The sequence below is a fragment of the Malaclemys terrapin genome, chromosome 12 (genome assembly GCF_027887155.1).
Source record: "Malaclemys terrapin pileata isolate rMalTer1 chromosome 12, rMalTer1.hap1, whole genome shotgun sequence".
Lineage (NCBI taxonomy): Eukaryota > Metazoa > Chordata > Testudines > Emydidae > Malaclemys > Malaclemys terrapin.
The window spans coordinates 48,323,071-48,338,880 of record NC_071516.1 but is presented as its reverse complement, the minus strand read 5'-3'; the positions used below and the strand labels follow the sequence as shown (position 1 = coordinate 48,338,880).

Below are 15,810 nucleotides of genomic sequence, written 5' to 3'. Positions count from 1 at the left end.
ATCAAGCTTAATCTTGATGGTGCAGTGAGTAGGAAAAGGGAGCAGAGCAGTGACAGTCTCATGGTGATGGCTAATGGAGACACTCCCCAGGGGCAGGACCAGGCAGTTCTGTGTCTGGGGAGAGACTGAGGCTCCTGGAACCAGGGGGTTGTATTTACACAGGAACCCCCCGGGGCTGGGATTTGCATGTGGGTTCCCAGGGTGGGTAGAAGCCAGGGTGAGCGCTCAGTACATGGTGCTGTCCCCCAGAGAGACCGTGCTCAGCTCAACACAGCTGTGTATTGGTCTGGTGATTCGCCCGGGGTCCTAGGACAGAGAACAGGAGTCACAGGCTCGGTTCCTAAATCACCCACTTGCTCCCTGTTACCATTGGGTATTTCCACCTAGGGGCTCTGCGTGCACAATTCCCCCTCGCGTTGGTGGGCAGTGGATGCCCAAATCTCCTTGGCAGGTTGGTTAATCTCCGCTTTTGTGACTCTGGGCCTCAGTTCCTCCTCTGTAAAACGGGGTTAATGAGACTTCCCTGCTTCACGTGCGGAGTGTGAGGGTGAAATCCAGGACTGGTTGTGAGTCGCTGACACACTCCAGTGACAAGGGGCAGAGAAGAACAGAGACAGGTAGAGGGCTGGGCATCCAGCCACCAGTGAAATCCAATGAGATTCTGGTTCCTAAATCCTCCAGGCTTCTTAAGAACATAAAAGTGACCCTACTGGGTCAGACCAAAGCTCCATCTAGCCCAGTATCCTGTCTTCTGACAGCGGCCAATGCCAGATGCCCCAGAGGGAATGCATAGAACAGGTAATCATCAAGTGATCCATCCCCTGTCGCCCATTCCCAGCTTCTGGAAAACAGAGGCTAGGGACACCATCCCTGCCCATCCTGGCTAATAGCCATTGATGGACCTGTCCTCCATGAATTTATCTAGTTCTTTTTTCAACCCTGCTATTGTCTTGGTCTTCACAACATCCTCTGGCAAAGAATTCCACAGGTTGACCGTGTGTTGTGTTAAGAATACTTCCTTTGTTTGTTTTTTAAACCTGCTGCCTATTAGTTTGATTTCGTGACCCCTGGTTCTTTTGTTATGGGAAGGAATAAATAACACTTCCTTATTCACTTTCTCCACATCAGTCATGATTTTATAGACCTCTATCATATGCTCTCTTAGCTGTCTCTTTTCCACGCTGAAAAGTCCCAGTCTTATTAATCTCTCCACATATGGCAGCCGTTCCATACCCTGATAACCCCCATCCTGAATCCATGTAGAGTCCATCTACTGAGTGTTGTAAGCTAGGGATGAGAGTACAGGGTGAAAGTTGGATTTTTCCCATCAGTTCCTTGTTTAAACCATAGTCCTGCAATGAAAAAGGACATTGTTTTCACTGATGTTCTGACATATCAGTGTATCATTTCCTTGTGTGATCTTTATGAAATCCTGACTCTCTCCTTCTCAGTTCCTGCCTCTGCCTCTCAAGAGAAAAATGACAGCATTAAATGTCCTGAATGTCTGTGTAGGAACCACTTCCCCTTTCTGTACGGGCCCTGCTCTGCTCTGTGTCACTGTGTATCCCCTGGCGCAGTAATAGGTGCCGGTGTCTGCAGCTGTCAGCGAGCGGAGCTGCAGGGAGAACTGGTTCTTGGAGGAATCTATGGCGATGGTGATTCGGCTCTGGAAAGCCGGGGCGTAGTTGGTGCCCTGGCTAGGTCCGTATGTATGCCCCATATATTCTAAGCCTTTCCCAGGAGCCTGCCGGATCCAGCTCCAGTCGTAACCAGAAGAAATGGAGTAACCAGACACGGTGCAGGTCAGTGAGAGGGTCTCTCCGGGCTTCACCACGCCTGGCCCGGACTGGACCAGCTGGATTTGGGACCGGGCACCTGCAAAGACAGGAAACGTTACAGTTAAATCCTGACCTCTCTTCTTAAGGGTTTGATCATTTCCCCCAAATTTCTCCTCCTGACTTACAGGGCGAGAGAGCGAGTAAAACCAGAAGTGACAATACATTTTCCATCTTCTTAAAAATTTGAGAAAAAGGGACAAAGAATGAAATTCACTTCAGCCAGTGGACAGGCGCGTCCCGTGAGAACCCAGGAGCTGCTATTTAAACCGGGACCATGGCTGGGAGATTTGCATAAAGATCAGGCACTCCAATATCACCCTTGAATAGGAGCTGAAACCACTCGAGCTCTTTAGCTCCTTTGCTCAGTTGCTCTCTCACGGCTGTGTAACCGGGCAGGGGACTGAACCAGCTGTTAGCGAATGCTGTGTGATCTGGCCTGTTTCTTTTTCTTTCTTTCTTTCTGTCTTTCACCAGACTAGAAGTCTCCTAATGAAATTAATAGTCAGCAGCTGTAAAACAAATTTAAGGAACTACTTGTTCCCACAAGGCACAGTCAGCTTGTGGAATTACCTTCCATGGGATGTTGTGGAGTGCAACATTAAAAATGGGATTTAAACCGAATTAGATGACTTCACAGAGAACATCAGACATTAAGCATGGCAATACTGGGTCAGACCAAAGGTCCATCTAGCCCAGTATCCTGTCTTCCAACAGTGGCCAATGCCAGGTGCCCCAGAGGGAATGAACAGAACAGAACCCATCCCCTGTCGCCCATTCCCAGCTTCTGGCCAACAGAGAACAGGGGCACTTAACAGCATGATTTTGCATCCCTGACGGTCCTGGTTACACAGACCTTTCCCAGACCTGAACACCAGCTCTGTGTTGCTCACGAACGTGTCTCTTTCACCAACAGAAGTTGGTCCAATAGAAGATATTATCCCACCCACCTTTTCTCTCTGATAGCCTGGGACCAACAGGGCTACAACAACACTGCAATGCCAACAACCTGCCTCGGAAGCATCAGCTACCGTTGGAGGTAGGATACTGGATTAGATGGATTTGGAGTCTCATCCGATACCATTTCTACGAGATAGGAAAAAAACTCACTTGTTCATTTACAGAGTTTTGGAATACAAGAGAATTATCTACTCTCTCTCTCTATGGATGCTGAATTTAATATGGTGCTAAAGTATGTATGTGTGTGTGTGCACACATTCGCTATAGGTGTGTGTGTTCCTGCAAATAATTTCTGTGACTATGCTTCAAGAAGAAATGGTTTCATGAGTTTTGACTGAAATATCAAAGAATCACAACATGGGTGGAACCGGAAAAAGGAGGGTCAGGTTCTATGTGGTGCCTAATTTGATGTAACACCACAGGCCCAAACTTGCAAACTTCTTCAAGCTGCTAATAGACAAACATGGGCCTCAAAGTACATAGCACTGGCTCAATAAATATCTGTTCCCTACAACTCTGCCTGCCGGCTGCATCACTTATTGCTAACGAAACACACATGAATGAATTGTGGGATTTTCAAAAGCAGCTAAAGGCCAGAGCTACAAAGTATTTAGATACTTAGAGGATTTTGAAAATTCCCATATTTTTAGAAGTCTGGTCCCAAGTATTTACAGGTGCAGATAGATACCTAGTAGCATTTACAACAGTACCTAAGTACTTTAGACACCTAACTCCCAATGGGATTAAGGTACCTAATTCACTTCAAGACTTTTGTAAATTCCATTGGACACCTATCTACATATTTAGGGACCTAAATACCTTGTAAGTATGTCTCCTACTAATTTAGGAGCAAAATCCTCATTGAAGGTAAAAGGAATTCATCCTAAATTACTCAGGTACTTTAGAAAATCCAAAATGGAGAATTTATATTCTTTGTAGAAGTGCTGGTCACCCACTACATCTCTTTGAAATCGAGGGGAGCTGCAAGTGCCCAGTGCATTTGGGGAAGCATTTTTAAAGGTATTTAGGTGCCTAGTGAGATTTTCAAAATGCATACAGGTGCCTTTTATCCATTGAAATCAAGGGGTCTTGTGCACCTTGGATATTTTGAAGGTAACCCGCAGGCACCTTAGCACCTTTAGAAATGTGGCTCTTCCTCTCTTTCAAAATTGACTTTGCAAAACAAAATTGCCTCCAGGAAAAACAAATGAAGGAAATAATTCTAGTGATAGGTTTAAACATATCCCCTTCTTTCTGTTTGTAAAAGGGTCAATATAGTCACTCAGGTGAAAAGAAACGAAACGAAACAAAACACGGGGCAGATGAATCAGCTAAATTCAGACGGGGAATGGAGGGACAGAGCAGTGACTTGCCCAAAGTCATCATCAGCAGAGACAATAATAGACTTCAGGCCTCCTGCGTCTCAGTCCAGTGCCTTTATTCACTAGACCATGCTGCCTCCTGTGTGGCGTTTGTACTCCATCCTCGGGTTTCTGGACAAGGCCTCGATTAATTCAGACTGAGCCTAGTGGGAGGATGTATTTCTCAATACTCTGCTGTATGGTGTAGTTATGTCCCAGGGGGAGATCCCCAGACACACAGCCAGCTCCCTGCCTTCTCTTATATTCCTCCCCGTCCCATCGCCCCCCTCCCCCTGGTGAAATCCACATGCAAATTGCTGCCCCCAGGGGGATTCCTGTTTAAATACAAACCTCTGGTGCTTGCAGCTCAGACACTGCCACATGGTGATATCTGACTGATCGCTGCCCTGCCCTAATGAATCATGGAGTCTCTAGGGGTTTTCGGTTTGCTGTTATCTTCCCTGACTTGTGAGTAGTTCTGGAGAACGCCAGGAACTTTCATATCCTAAACTTGAGGTCTATGGAGTAAAACTGGAGTAGGAATAATAAGACCCAGAATCATTTTCCCACTTCCCAGGCGTCCACTCCGAAGTTCAGCTGGTCCCGTCCGGCCCAGGAGTGGCAAAGCCGGGAGAGACCCTCACCCTGACCTGCGCTGTTTCAGGTGATTCCAGTGGTATCATCTCTAATGGCTGTTGTGTATGGAGCTGGAGCCGGCAGAGTCCCGGAAAGGGTTGGAGTGGATGGGATGTATAAATAAAGGTGGAAGCACAAGCTACGCCACATCCCTCCAAAGCAGGATCACCATCACAGTCGATTCCTCCAAGAACTGGTTCAGCTCCTGCAGCTCTGCTCCCTGACAGCAACAGACACCATCACGTATTACTGCGCCTGAGAGACACAGGTATGTCTACACTACAACATCAATTTTATAGAAGTCGATTTTTAGATATCGATTTTATACAGTCGATTGCATATGTCCCTACTAAGCGCATTAAGTCGGCGGAGTGCGTCCTCACTACCATGGCTAGCATCAACTTACAGAGTGGTGCACTGTGGGTAGCTATCCCACAATTCCCGCAGTCTCTGCCGCCCATTGGAATTCTGGGTTGAGCTCCCAATGCCTGATGGGGCAAAAACATTGTGGTGGGTGGTTCTGGGTACATATCGTCAGCCTCCGCCCTCCCTCCATGAAAGCAACAGCAGACAATCATTTCGTGCCTTTTTTCCTGGGTTACCCGTGCAGACGCCATACCACGGCAAGCATGGAGCCTGCTCAGCTCACCATCACCACTGCTGTTGTGGGCAAGTCTACTGTGGGGTCTGCTGTGATCCAAGTAGCCAATGTAATCATTGACGTTCTGTTATCAAGGGTAGTGACTCTGGGAAACGTGCGGGCCTTTTTAGATTTTAGGTGCATCATATTCCTGTCCATTGTCACTGGTGAAGAAGTCTTGCAGCCGTACATTCCAGTCCGGTCGGCGCTGTAACATCCCATAGGACTTCTGTGGTTGACACATGTAACAGCTCCAGGACTCTTGCTTTTTTGCCTTGGCCGAGGTACCTTGCCCTTCCCAGACCTCCAAGCATTCGACACAGAAGCACCTGCAGCAGCTGGCATTGCTACACAGCAGCAGCTTCTGGGTACCTTCGCAGCAGACGGTGCAGTAGGACTGCTAGCCGTCCTCGTCGGACATGTAGCTTGGCCAGGGGTTCTGGGAACATCTTCCCTGCCTGGCTCCTAGCAACCTCCATGGCATGGTATACGGCTCCACCGCTTGCACTGAAACTCTGCTCTCTTGCTCGCTGGAGGCTTCTGCCTCAGGCTGCTCTCCCAGCCGGCAGCACCACGCGGTCGCACCTACCCCAGCCTACCCCTTGCTCCCATGGCTCATGAAGCCTGGACAGGAGTCAGGAGCAGTTCAACTATTGGCTGAGCAAGTGCTGAATGGTGGTAGAATGTGCATTTGGACGTTTAAAAGCGCGCTGGCGCTGTTGGTCAGACATTCCCATTGTTATTGCTGCTTGCTGTGTGCTCCATAATATCTGTGAGAGTAAGGGGCACTAGTGTAGCTAGTGGGGTGCAGGGGAAGCAGCTGCTTTCCCTCAGCAAATTTGCCAAAAGCGGCGCCTTTGGCCAGAGGAGCAGGGGGGGGGAGGGGCGCAGGCTGGCCACTCACAGCGCAGCCGGCATCCATGGGGGGGCGACGGGCGTGCATGCGCGGCCGGAGGAGCGAGGGGGCGCAGGCTGGTGGTTGGCAGCCACGGGGGATGGCAGGCGCGGCCGGAGGAGCAAGCGGGGGGGACCGCAGGAGTGGCGTGGCATGGCAGGGCGGGAGGAGCCAGGGGCGGGGAGGGGCGGTACAGCTGGAGGAGCCAGCCAAGGGCAGGGGGGGCGTGGAGTGGCCAGAGGAGGAGCCAGCCAAGGGGGGCGTGGCCAGAGGAGGAGCCAAGGGGGGTGCCTTTTTTATGTTTGCTCCCCCTACTCTTAGGAGCTGGCTATGCCACTGGTAAGGGGGAGACGTTTATGGAGGGGTGGGAGGTTGAGGCAAATCGCCTGGTGTCCGATTTTGAGCAGCCGGACACCAGGGCAATTAGAAGAGCACAGCAAGGCACGCTGCGCATCAGAGAGGCTTTGAAAACTAGTTTCATGACTGGCCAGGCTTCGGTGTGACAGTTGTGTGTTTTTCTCCTTGATGCAAACCCGCCCTCTTTGTTGATTTTAATTCTCTCTAAGCCAACGACAGTCCCCCCTTCGAAATTAAGTAACTATTGTTTTGAAACCATGCATTCTTTCTTTATTAATTAAAAAAAAAAAGAGATAACGGACAAGGTAGCCCGGGTGGGGTGAGGGAGGCGGGAAGGACAAGGACACATTGCTTATTGTAGCCACACTAAAAATCAAATTGTTTGAATGACAGCCTTCTGTTGCTTCGGCCATCCTCTGGAGTGGAGTGGATGGGTGCCCGGAGCCTCCCCCACCCTGGGTTCTTGGGCGTCTGGGTGAGGAGGCTATGAAACATGGGGAGAAGGGGAGGTGGTTATACAGTGGATGCAGAAGGGGTCTGTGCTCTTGTTGGCTTTCCTGCAGCTCCAACAGACACTTCATCATGTCAGTTTGCTCCCGCATTAGCCTCAGCATTGTGTCCTGCCCCCACTCTTCGCACTCACTTAATTCTTTCCTGGCCTCTGCCACTGAATGCCTCCATGCATTAAGCTGTGCCCTATCAGTGCAGGAGGACTGCATGAGCTGGGAAGACATGTCATCATAAGTGCGGTTTTTTTCGCCTTCTAATCTGCGATAACTTCAGGGATGGAGATGATGGGGGAGCGTAGAACGTTTCTACGCTCTACGATTCTGGGGGGACGGCATGGTCACCTGTGCTGCTGAGTGCTGCTGAGTTTGCCATGCTGACCAAACAGGAAATGAAATTCAAAAGTTCCCAGGGCTTTTCCTGTGTACCTGGTTAGTGCATCGGAGTTCAAAGTGCTGTCCAGAGTGGTCACAATGGAGCACTCTGGGATAGCTCCCCAAGGCCAATACCATCAATTGGCATCCACACTATCCCAAATTCGACCCAGTGAGGTCTATTTTAGCGCTACTCCCCTCATCGGGGAGGAGTACAGAAGTCAATTTTAAGAGCCCTTTAGGTTGACGGAATGGGATTGGTTGTGTGGACGCAGTCACAGTGACACAGAGCAAAGCAGGAATCCGTACAAAAAAGGCATGTGGTCTCTGAACAGATATTTTAGGGCATTTAGAAAGAAAGAAAGAAAGAAAGAAAGAAAGAAAGAAAGAAAGAAAGCCTCAAACACCACTTCTGGAAATATTTAGCCCATAAAATTAGAATTTTGTATACAGGGATGTGGGACAAAGGTTCTGACTCATTTGCCAATGTTAAAACAATTCACAATGGGAAGAGAAGAACAAACAGAAAACACCGGAGAAGAACGAGATGGGGTGTATGACCTGAATCAGAGCCAAGCCTTTCCCCAAAGCAGCCATACGTTACGTGCACCCATCGCTGCTCCATCTGCTGGGGAATCATTCTTAGCCCATGCTAGTTTTTTGGGAGTGGGAACGTTTCTCAAGCAAAACCAAATCTTGTGTCTCTCCTTTGTGCTTTTGTAAGGAGAGACTCCCAGTGTGTGTGTGTGTATGTGTGTGTGTGTGGGGGGGGATAGTTATCTAGCCAGAGTTCCTGAGCCCCCTTTTATCGCCCATCCCCTGTGTGTGAAACCCACAGGCAAATCCCTGCCCCGGGGATTCCTCTTTAAATACAAACCCTGATTCTCGGAGCCTCGCTCTGTCCCTGGACACAGAACAGGCCTTTCCACCTCAGACATTCCCCTCCGTCGCCAGCCCCCCTCATGAAACCAGGCTTCTCTTGTCCCTCTCGGCTGCTCCATCCTGTGAAGCATTTTCAGCTCCTGTATGGATTTCAGCAGAAGATTTCAAAGGCAGTTGGATGAAAATTCCGAGCCCTTCACACCCAGCGGGGTGATATCACCTACTGAATTCTTTGTCCCCTCGCCCTTAAATATCACCAATCACAAATCCAGCTGGTCCATTCTGACTGGGAGCTGGTGACACCGGGGAGACCCTCAGACTGACTTGTACATAAGAACATAAGAACGGCCTTATTGGGTCAGACCAAAGGTCCATCCAGCCCAGTATCCTGTCTTCAGACAGTGGCCAATGAACAGAACAGATACTCACCAAGGGACCCATCTCTGTCACTCATGACCAGCTTCTGGCAAACAAAGTCTGCGGTGATTATCTTGGGAATGGGGATAATTCTGGGACTGGATCCGCCAGTCCCCAGAAAGAGACTGGAAACTGGGGCTGGAGACCCGTCCCTACATTCCTACTGCTTATCCTTCCAAAGTAGGACTGGACTCAGCATCTCTGGGAATGCCTCTGAGGATGGGCTCTGTGCACAGCTGAGTGACATGTCAGCTGCAGAAAGCGCCGTGTGGTACTGCTCCAGACCCAGGCAGTGAGCCAGAGCAAATCAAGTACTGGAGCTAGAAGGGAAACCGGTTTGCAAACCGTCCTTTAGCACTGGACGTTAGGAGCTGAGGGAGAGGGCCTCACTGACAGGAGGTGTTTTCAGGAGGGGACGCAAGGAAACTCCCTCATGTATCAAGTCCCCTGCAACACAGCACACACTGCAGAGGTCTTATTCCATTTCGTTGAGAGCAGTAATGACGAGTAACACACCTGTATCTACGCACCCACCCTGGAGATTTCTCATCCCCTCCAGCAGGCGGCAGCAGAGACACATAGACCCAGAGAAAGCAAGTGAGTGAGCAGAAGTCACGGACTCCCAGTGAGAATAGCAAATACACACACACACACACACACACACACACACACACACACACACACACACACACACACACACACACACACACACACACACACACACACACACACACACACACACACACACACACACACACAGATGGTCTTATTACTCCTGAGGTAGCAATGACAGAAACACACCAAAGCTGATCCCGATTCCTTCCCTCCATTACGGGCGAGCACCAGGGACACCCACCCACATGAACGAGTTGGTCTTTTCTCTACCTATCAGGAAGCCGCACAAACACCCCCCGGAATTTCTTCTCGGGCAGGACTCATTCAATCGAACAGAGAGCAGCAGTGACACACACATGGATTTGCACTCACGCGCTGTGACAAATTCCTACAAGGAGGCAGGTGCCCCACCTCATGGATTAAAATCCAGAGTTCCGAATTCCCGACTTCTGTTGCTGGGTGACTGTGCTCGTCATCCCCCGTGCCTCAGTTTCCCTGCCCCGTGTCACAGTTTCCTCATCGCTAAAAAGGAGGTAATTCTCCTTAATTCCTTTGTAAAAGAGCTTTGAGTTCTTCTGAAAAGAAATTTTTAAGAGCAAGGTTTTATTATTATAACATCTACTTGAATACTGATGCACAAGCAACACACACACACATGCATAGTGACAAGGTCCTATTTTCTCAAGTCAAGAGCACACTCAGTCACAAACACACAACGTTTACATGCTCAGTTGCTCTTCATCCTTCCAATAACAGGCTGCAGGGATACACAGAGATACAGTCATACACGTTCCACCCAGCAGGAAGCCGCTACACCCAAACAATCGCACCTATGCCAAGAAGAAACCGATCTTATTCCACGCAGGCTCAGCCGGGGCAGCAACCCACGGACCCCAGCAGGGGTTCGCGCAGGTCTCGGCGCTCAGACTGAGGGGTCAGTCGAGTAGGTGGGAGAGTTAACGGGTTTTAAGCTCCATGGCAGTGTATTGACTATATGTAAAAGTGTTTGGTGGCCCCGTGCCCCACAAATACAGGAATTCTGTCTCTCACCCCGTGTAAGATGCAGGCCTGTGCAACGAGGGGATTCCGGTCAAGTCACAGCCCACCCTGCCCTGCCCATTCACCTCCCACCCCGCTGGGCGAAACCCACATGCAAATCCCTGCCCTGCTTAAACACCAACCCCAGATCCTGCGAGCCTCAGGCACCGTGCCGCACTGGCCCGTTTCTTCCTGCTGCGGGGTATCCCCTTCCTCCCACACCTCGCAGAAATGGCGTTGCTGCTGCTGGGGTTTCTTTTCTGCCTCTTGGCGGCTCCCTTCTGTGAGTATCTCGGGGACACGCAGCCCCCGCTCTCGTCCCTGCCGGCAGTGCAGCGTGGAGCGTCACTTCTCCTTTTCTCTCCTTCGCCAAGGTGTCCGCTCACAGATCCAGCTGGTCCCGTCTGCCCCGGGAGAGGTGAAGCCCGGAGAGTCCCTCACAGTGACTTGTACCGTGTCAGGGGACTCCATCGCTACCCGCGCCTGGTGGAACTGGGTGCGCGAACTCCCCGGCCGAGGGCTGCAATGGGTAGGGCGCATCCATTTCTCCGGGAGCACGAACTACGCCCCCGACCTGCAAACCCGAGCGAACATCTCCAAAGATGACGCCAAGAATGAGTATTACCTGCAACTCCGCTCCCTGACCGCTGCGGACACCACCACGCATTGCTGCACCAAGTGGAACCCACAGCGATACGGGCCATGACAAGACCCTAGGAGGGGAGAGTCCCCTCGAATGAGGCACCTACATCTGTTCCCTCTTGCAACCTTCCTGCCTCTCCTAAGATGCCTGAGATCTTCCCCCGTTTGCACTAACAACTTGTTTCCATATATTTTCAGTGGGTTTCTCCTAATTAGCTTGAATCTGTATTGACCTGTCACACCCCAATGGCCCCCTCCCTCAGGGGTCTCCTGGGGGGCAGATCAGCATTGTATGTTGCTAACGCTATTGTAGGCATTGCAAAGTATTTTGGGAGGGGTTAAAGGTGTGAGTGTGGAGTGAAAGATACCTTTGCACTTGCAAAAGGCCGAAGACGGAGGGAGAGAGCAGAGAAGGGGTTAACTCAAGGCTCCAAGCCGCAGGCTCCAGCCCAAGGCCACAGCACATAACTGACACTGGGCTGCCTGCCAAGAAAGACAGGGCCTGGCTCCATCCCCACCAGCCGTGAGAAAGGGCTGCAAAACCTAGCCGGACAGTGAAGGCCATTGAGGGGGTAAACAACCACTGTAGCATCCCTGAAGCTGGTGTGTTTTGGGAAAGCTGAAGAAGCCACGAAAGGCCAGTTTGGACTGGTACAAAGAGCACGGAGGGCAGAGGTCCCTGAACAAAATGCCCCCAGAAGATCCTAAGGTTTAAAACCCTCCCGAGAGCTGAAGCAAGGCAGAGATCAACAGCGGATCCTGGACAACGGTGCGCGGGACAAGAACTCCTGTCCACTCCTCCCCCTCCTCTTCTCATGAAACGCGCCAGCCTCCGGTAGTGCAGGTGTGAGTATGAAAGTGGGTTAGGGCTTGGGGCACTAACACTTTCTTCCTTCCTCTGAGTGACCTCGAGAACCCCCAGCGCTCTCCACTGTTATTTTATTATTTTACCAATAAAGCTTTAAAACTCAGTTACTTGGTGTGCTCCCTCATAGTCCCTCGGACTTCAGAGAAGGAATCTATTTCCTCATGACTAGGAAATGTATAAGGCGGTCTCGGTTCTGTGGGAACCGTGGGTCTTTCTTCATCATCAAAGTGAATGTTCAGAGGAGTGAAGCCGGATAAAGGACTGAAGACTTCACGCTCTGTGTTGCTTCTCGGTCTGAACTGCTCTTTTCTGGCAGTGAGTGTGGGCATGGAGGGGGAGGGGGATTCACACTGGAGGTTTCTGTGCTAACCACAGGAGGTTTCTGATCACTGTGTCTCTCACACAGTAATACCGGGCGGTGTCTTCGGCTCTCAGATTGTTCATTTGCAGATACACCGAGCTGCGGGACTCGTCTCTGGAGATGGTGAATCGCCCTTTAACCGCATCACTGTAATATGCTGCTGAACTATGAGCAGGATTGAGTATCTGTGCGACCCACTTGAGTCCTTTCCCCGGCGCCTGACGGACCCAGTCCATCCAGTAGCTGCTGAAGGTGAATCCGGAGGCTTTGCAGGAGAGGCGGAGAGATCCCCCCGGCGTTTGAATCCCTCCTCCGGACTCCACCAGCTGGACCTGTGACCGAACACCTGGAAAGACAGAAGGAGAATCACATTCACCCCCAGCCTGGCTCAGAGCCCGTTGGAAGCAGCAGAAAGGTTCCCAGTGACGTCGCTGCGCTTTGGGTCAGGGTAGGAATGTGCAGCATCCCCTGGTGTCTCCAGTCCATGTAGCGGGGAAGGGGATAAAATTACCTCGAAGGGCCGCTAGAAAGAAAGCGAGGGGGGGCCACAGTCTCATGTTGCGGACGCTGGAGGGTTTCTGGTGGGAACTGCACGGACACCCGGACTTGCCCCTCCTCCCTTCTCACACGGCGGGTCCCGGAGATCACAGGGTTTCTATAGCGCGCCGAGGCACTGAATTTGCATCTCCTCCTCTTTATAAGACAGAGCTTGGACCTGAGCCCTCAACAAACTCAGCCTCCCGGAAGTGGGTGTAGTGGGTTATCTGGGTAAAAAGAGGAGTAAGAACTGCACTCACAGGAGAGTTTCTGCAGTGGTCTTTACAGTTGCGCAAGTTGCTTTTTAGAGAGAAAATTCCTTACTGACCGTTCACCTTCCACTCAGTTCTGTTTGCGTGTCCCTTTGCTTGTCCCTCTGCTCTTCTGAGATCCTTGGAGCAGTGGGATCTCGTGGCGGGGAGGACATTAGCCTGGTACTTGAGAATCCGGGGTTTATTCCTGGCTCTATTACTAGGTTGATGGGTGACCTTGGGCAAGAAATTTACACTCCCTTTGTCGCAATCCGCATGGCTATAAAAAGAAGAATCCTGATTTTGACTCTCCTTTGTCAGTGCTTTGTGATTTATGAATGAAAACCGCTATAGGATAGCTAGGTGTTGCTATTATTACTACTGTTTGAAAATTTCCTTCTTCCTTCTTTTTGTTTCTTCTTGTTCCTTCTTTCTTCTTCTTTTAGAATGGGAGAAAATACATTAAACTCTAGCAATGCTGGACTAGAAGACACAATGATTATTTATGATTATTCTACCAACACCTTATAATTAGTGGGGAATGTGGGGGTCAGGATCCCCTCTGTTATGACAGTCGTAGCCCCAGAGGCGCCATGGTGCGGGATGTTGCTCAGTCAGGCAGTGAGTGTTATCTCCCAGGTGAGAGGCAGTGTGCTCCGATGCCAGGCTCAGTTTCCTTTAGGGGTGGGCGACCCTTTGCAGAGATTGGTTTGTAAAATCTGAGAGCTGGGGTTGGGATCCTCAAGAGTCCTAAAGGGAGATGGTAGTTCACTAGGTCTCTGAGTAGCGCCATGGGCTATATAAGGCCTGGAGAAGATTTGTAGCATGTTACTGAATCATAGAGAAATACCTAAACACCCGCTAATATTTGCTTCCAGCAGAAGGGTTATTCGTTGTGTAATGTACCAGTCAATATAAGGGTGTCACTGTCGGTTCCCTACTTCTGTCTGGAATGATCACTGCAAGCGACAATAGCAAGCTCAGCTAAAAACTGAGGCATTAAGGGCTAAGCTGAAGAGGGGACATGGGCATTGCAAAGCTGTTACACTTCCTATAAGTAATTAAAGACTCATTAAAGCGGGGACTTGAGTGTCCTGAATCCCAGAGAGTGTCCTGATCACTGGCCTGTAGAGTGAATCGCTTTCCTGCTCTCTCCGCCCCAGTACATGTCACCAGCCAGGCACCTAGGGGATTTCGGTGCCTACAGGGTGCGGGCTTTGAGGATCTCGGTGGCATGTCTGATTTAGTCACATAAGGCGGGAGTTAGGTGCTGAATTCCCTTTGTGGATCTAGCCCTGAACACTCATTGAAAGCCCCTGGCAGGTGGGTGTCCAGCGCTCCTAGGCTCCGTCCAGAATTCAACCCTATCTGCCCAGGCTGAGATTTTCCAAAGCTCCCGAGGGGTTATAGTAGGAATGAGGTGCCCGTGTCTCTAGGGCAGCTTGGAAACCCTCCGCCTGGCTGTCAGAGGGGGTTAAATAACGTTTTCATTGGTATGTTTTCATGTTGGTTCTCTCAGCCTGGGCTATTGGGAGGTGGAGGGGTGAGAAAAGGCGGGGAGGAGCGGAGTGAGGGGCACAGAGTGTGTTAGGGGGAAAGGGAAAGTTGTGGGCTGGTCTCTGCTAACAGTGCGGTTAGTCTGTGTCTGCATCTGTGTGTGTGAGAGTCACAGACAGGCAGCCGAGGACAGGAGTTTTCACACTCACTGTCTCTCCGCTGCGAGCTGTAGAACTCCAGCGCCCCCCAGCGGAGAGTTTGTCCTTAGCCAGCGAGGGCAGGTTTTTGTCTGAGCTCAGCCCGGCTTCCCCTCACTGTGTGTCCCGCACAGTGATACCGGGCGGTGTCCTCGGGCTTCAGGCCGGTCATTTGCAGATACAGCAGGTTGTTGGGGTTGTCTCTAGAGATGGTGAATCGGCCTTTCACTGAGTCTGCGTAAAATTGTTGGCTCCCATCAGTGTAAATGAGTGAGACCCATTCCAGCCCCTTCCCGGGAGCCTGCCGGACCCAGCTCATAGCGGAGCTGCTGAAGGTGAACCCGGAGGCTTTGCAGGAGAGGCGGAGAGAGTCTCCGGGCTTTTTCACATCCCCTCCGGACTCCACCAGCTGCACCTGGGACCGGACACCTGGGCACAGAAAGATATTATACATCGCATTAATACTCTGCGCAACAATAGACTGTCCCCCTGCCACGCCAATGCGTGTGAGGGGAGAAAATACCTTCCAAAGCCACTGCAAGGAACATTACATGGAGCCAAAGCCTCATTTTCCCGGATGCTGGAGGGGAAAGTTCTCAGGGGACTGGCTGGTCACTGCACAGACCCAGGGGCTGTGGATTGTGTCTCCGGGTGCCGTCTGGGCAGAGAGAGGCACCGATTTAAACAGGAAACTGTCACCCTGATTTGCATATCCCGCCCCTTATAAGACACACAAACTCCTTCCCTGGGTGATCTCATTTCCTGCCCTCCGGTTCCGAGAGAAGGGGAGATGTGTGTCAATGTGTGTAGCGTTCCGACACAAATCCCACGGAAACCCAAGGGGATTTTTGTTAGTGGCTTGGATCGACATCGGATCCGGTCCCATGTGTGTGTACGGAGTCCTGCACAATGGGAACATGAAGTGCAGGTAGTTGAAGTT

The 15,810-nt window shown here is 50.9% G+C and overlaps 4 gene segments (V, D, J or C); 1 reads left to right on the top strand and 3 right to left on the bottom strand.

Moving 5' to 3' along the window:
• Positions 1-225: 225 nt before the first annotated feature.
• On the bottom strand, positions 226-2,052 carry LOC128846218 (immunoglobulin heavy variable 4-38-2-like). The segment is given in 3 exon segments: positions 226-306; positions 1,535-1,875; positions 1,964-2,052. Coding segments are annotated over 3 exon segments (468 nt in total).
• An 8,696-nt stretch (positions 2,053-10,748) lies between these two features.
• On the top strand, positions 10,749-11,223 carry LOC128846217 (immunoglobulin heavy variable 4-4-like). The segment is given in 2 exon segments: positions 10,749-10,800; positions 10,892-11,223. Coding segments are annotated over 2 exon segments (384 nt in total).
• A 1,149-nt stretch (positions 11,224-12,372) lies between these two features.
• LOC128846215 (immunoglobulin heavy variable 3-7-like) lies at positions 12,373-12,945 on the bottom strand. The segment is given in 2 exon segments: positions 12,373-12,734; positions 12,900-12,945. Coding segments are annotated over 2 exon segments (408 nt in total).
• Positions 12,946-14,937: 1,992 nt separating this feature from the next.
• Positions 14,938-15,439, bottom strand: LOC128846214 (Ig heavy chain V region 3-like). The segment is given in 2 exon segments: positions 14,938-15,299; positions 15,394-15,439. Coding segments are annotated over 2 exon segments (408 nt in total).
• Between the last annotated feature and the right edge of the window lie 371 nt (positions 15,440-15,810).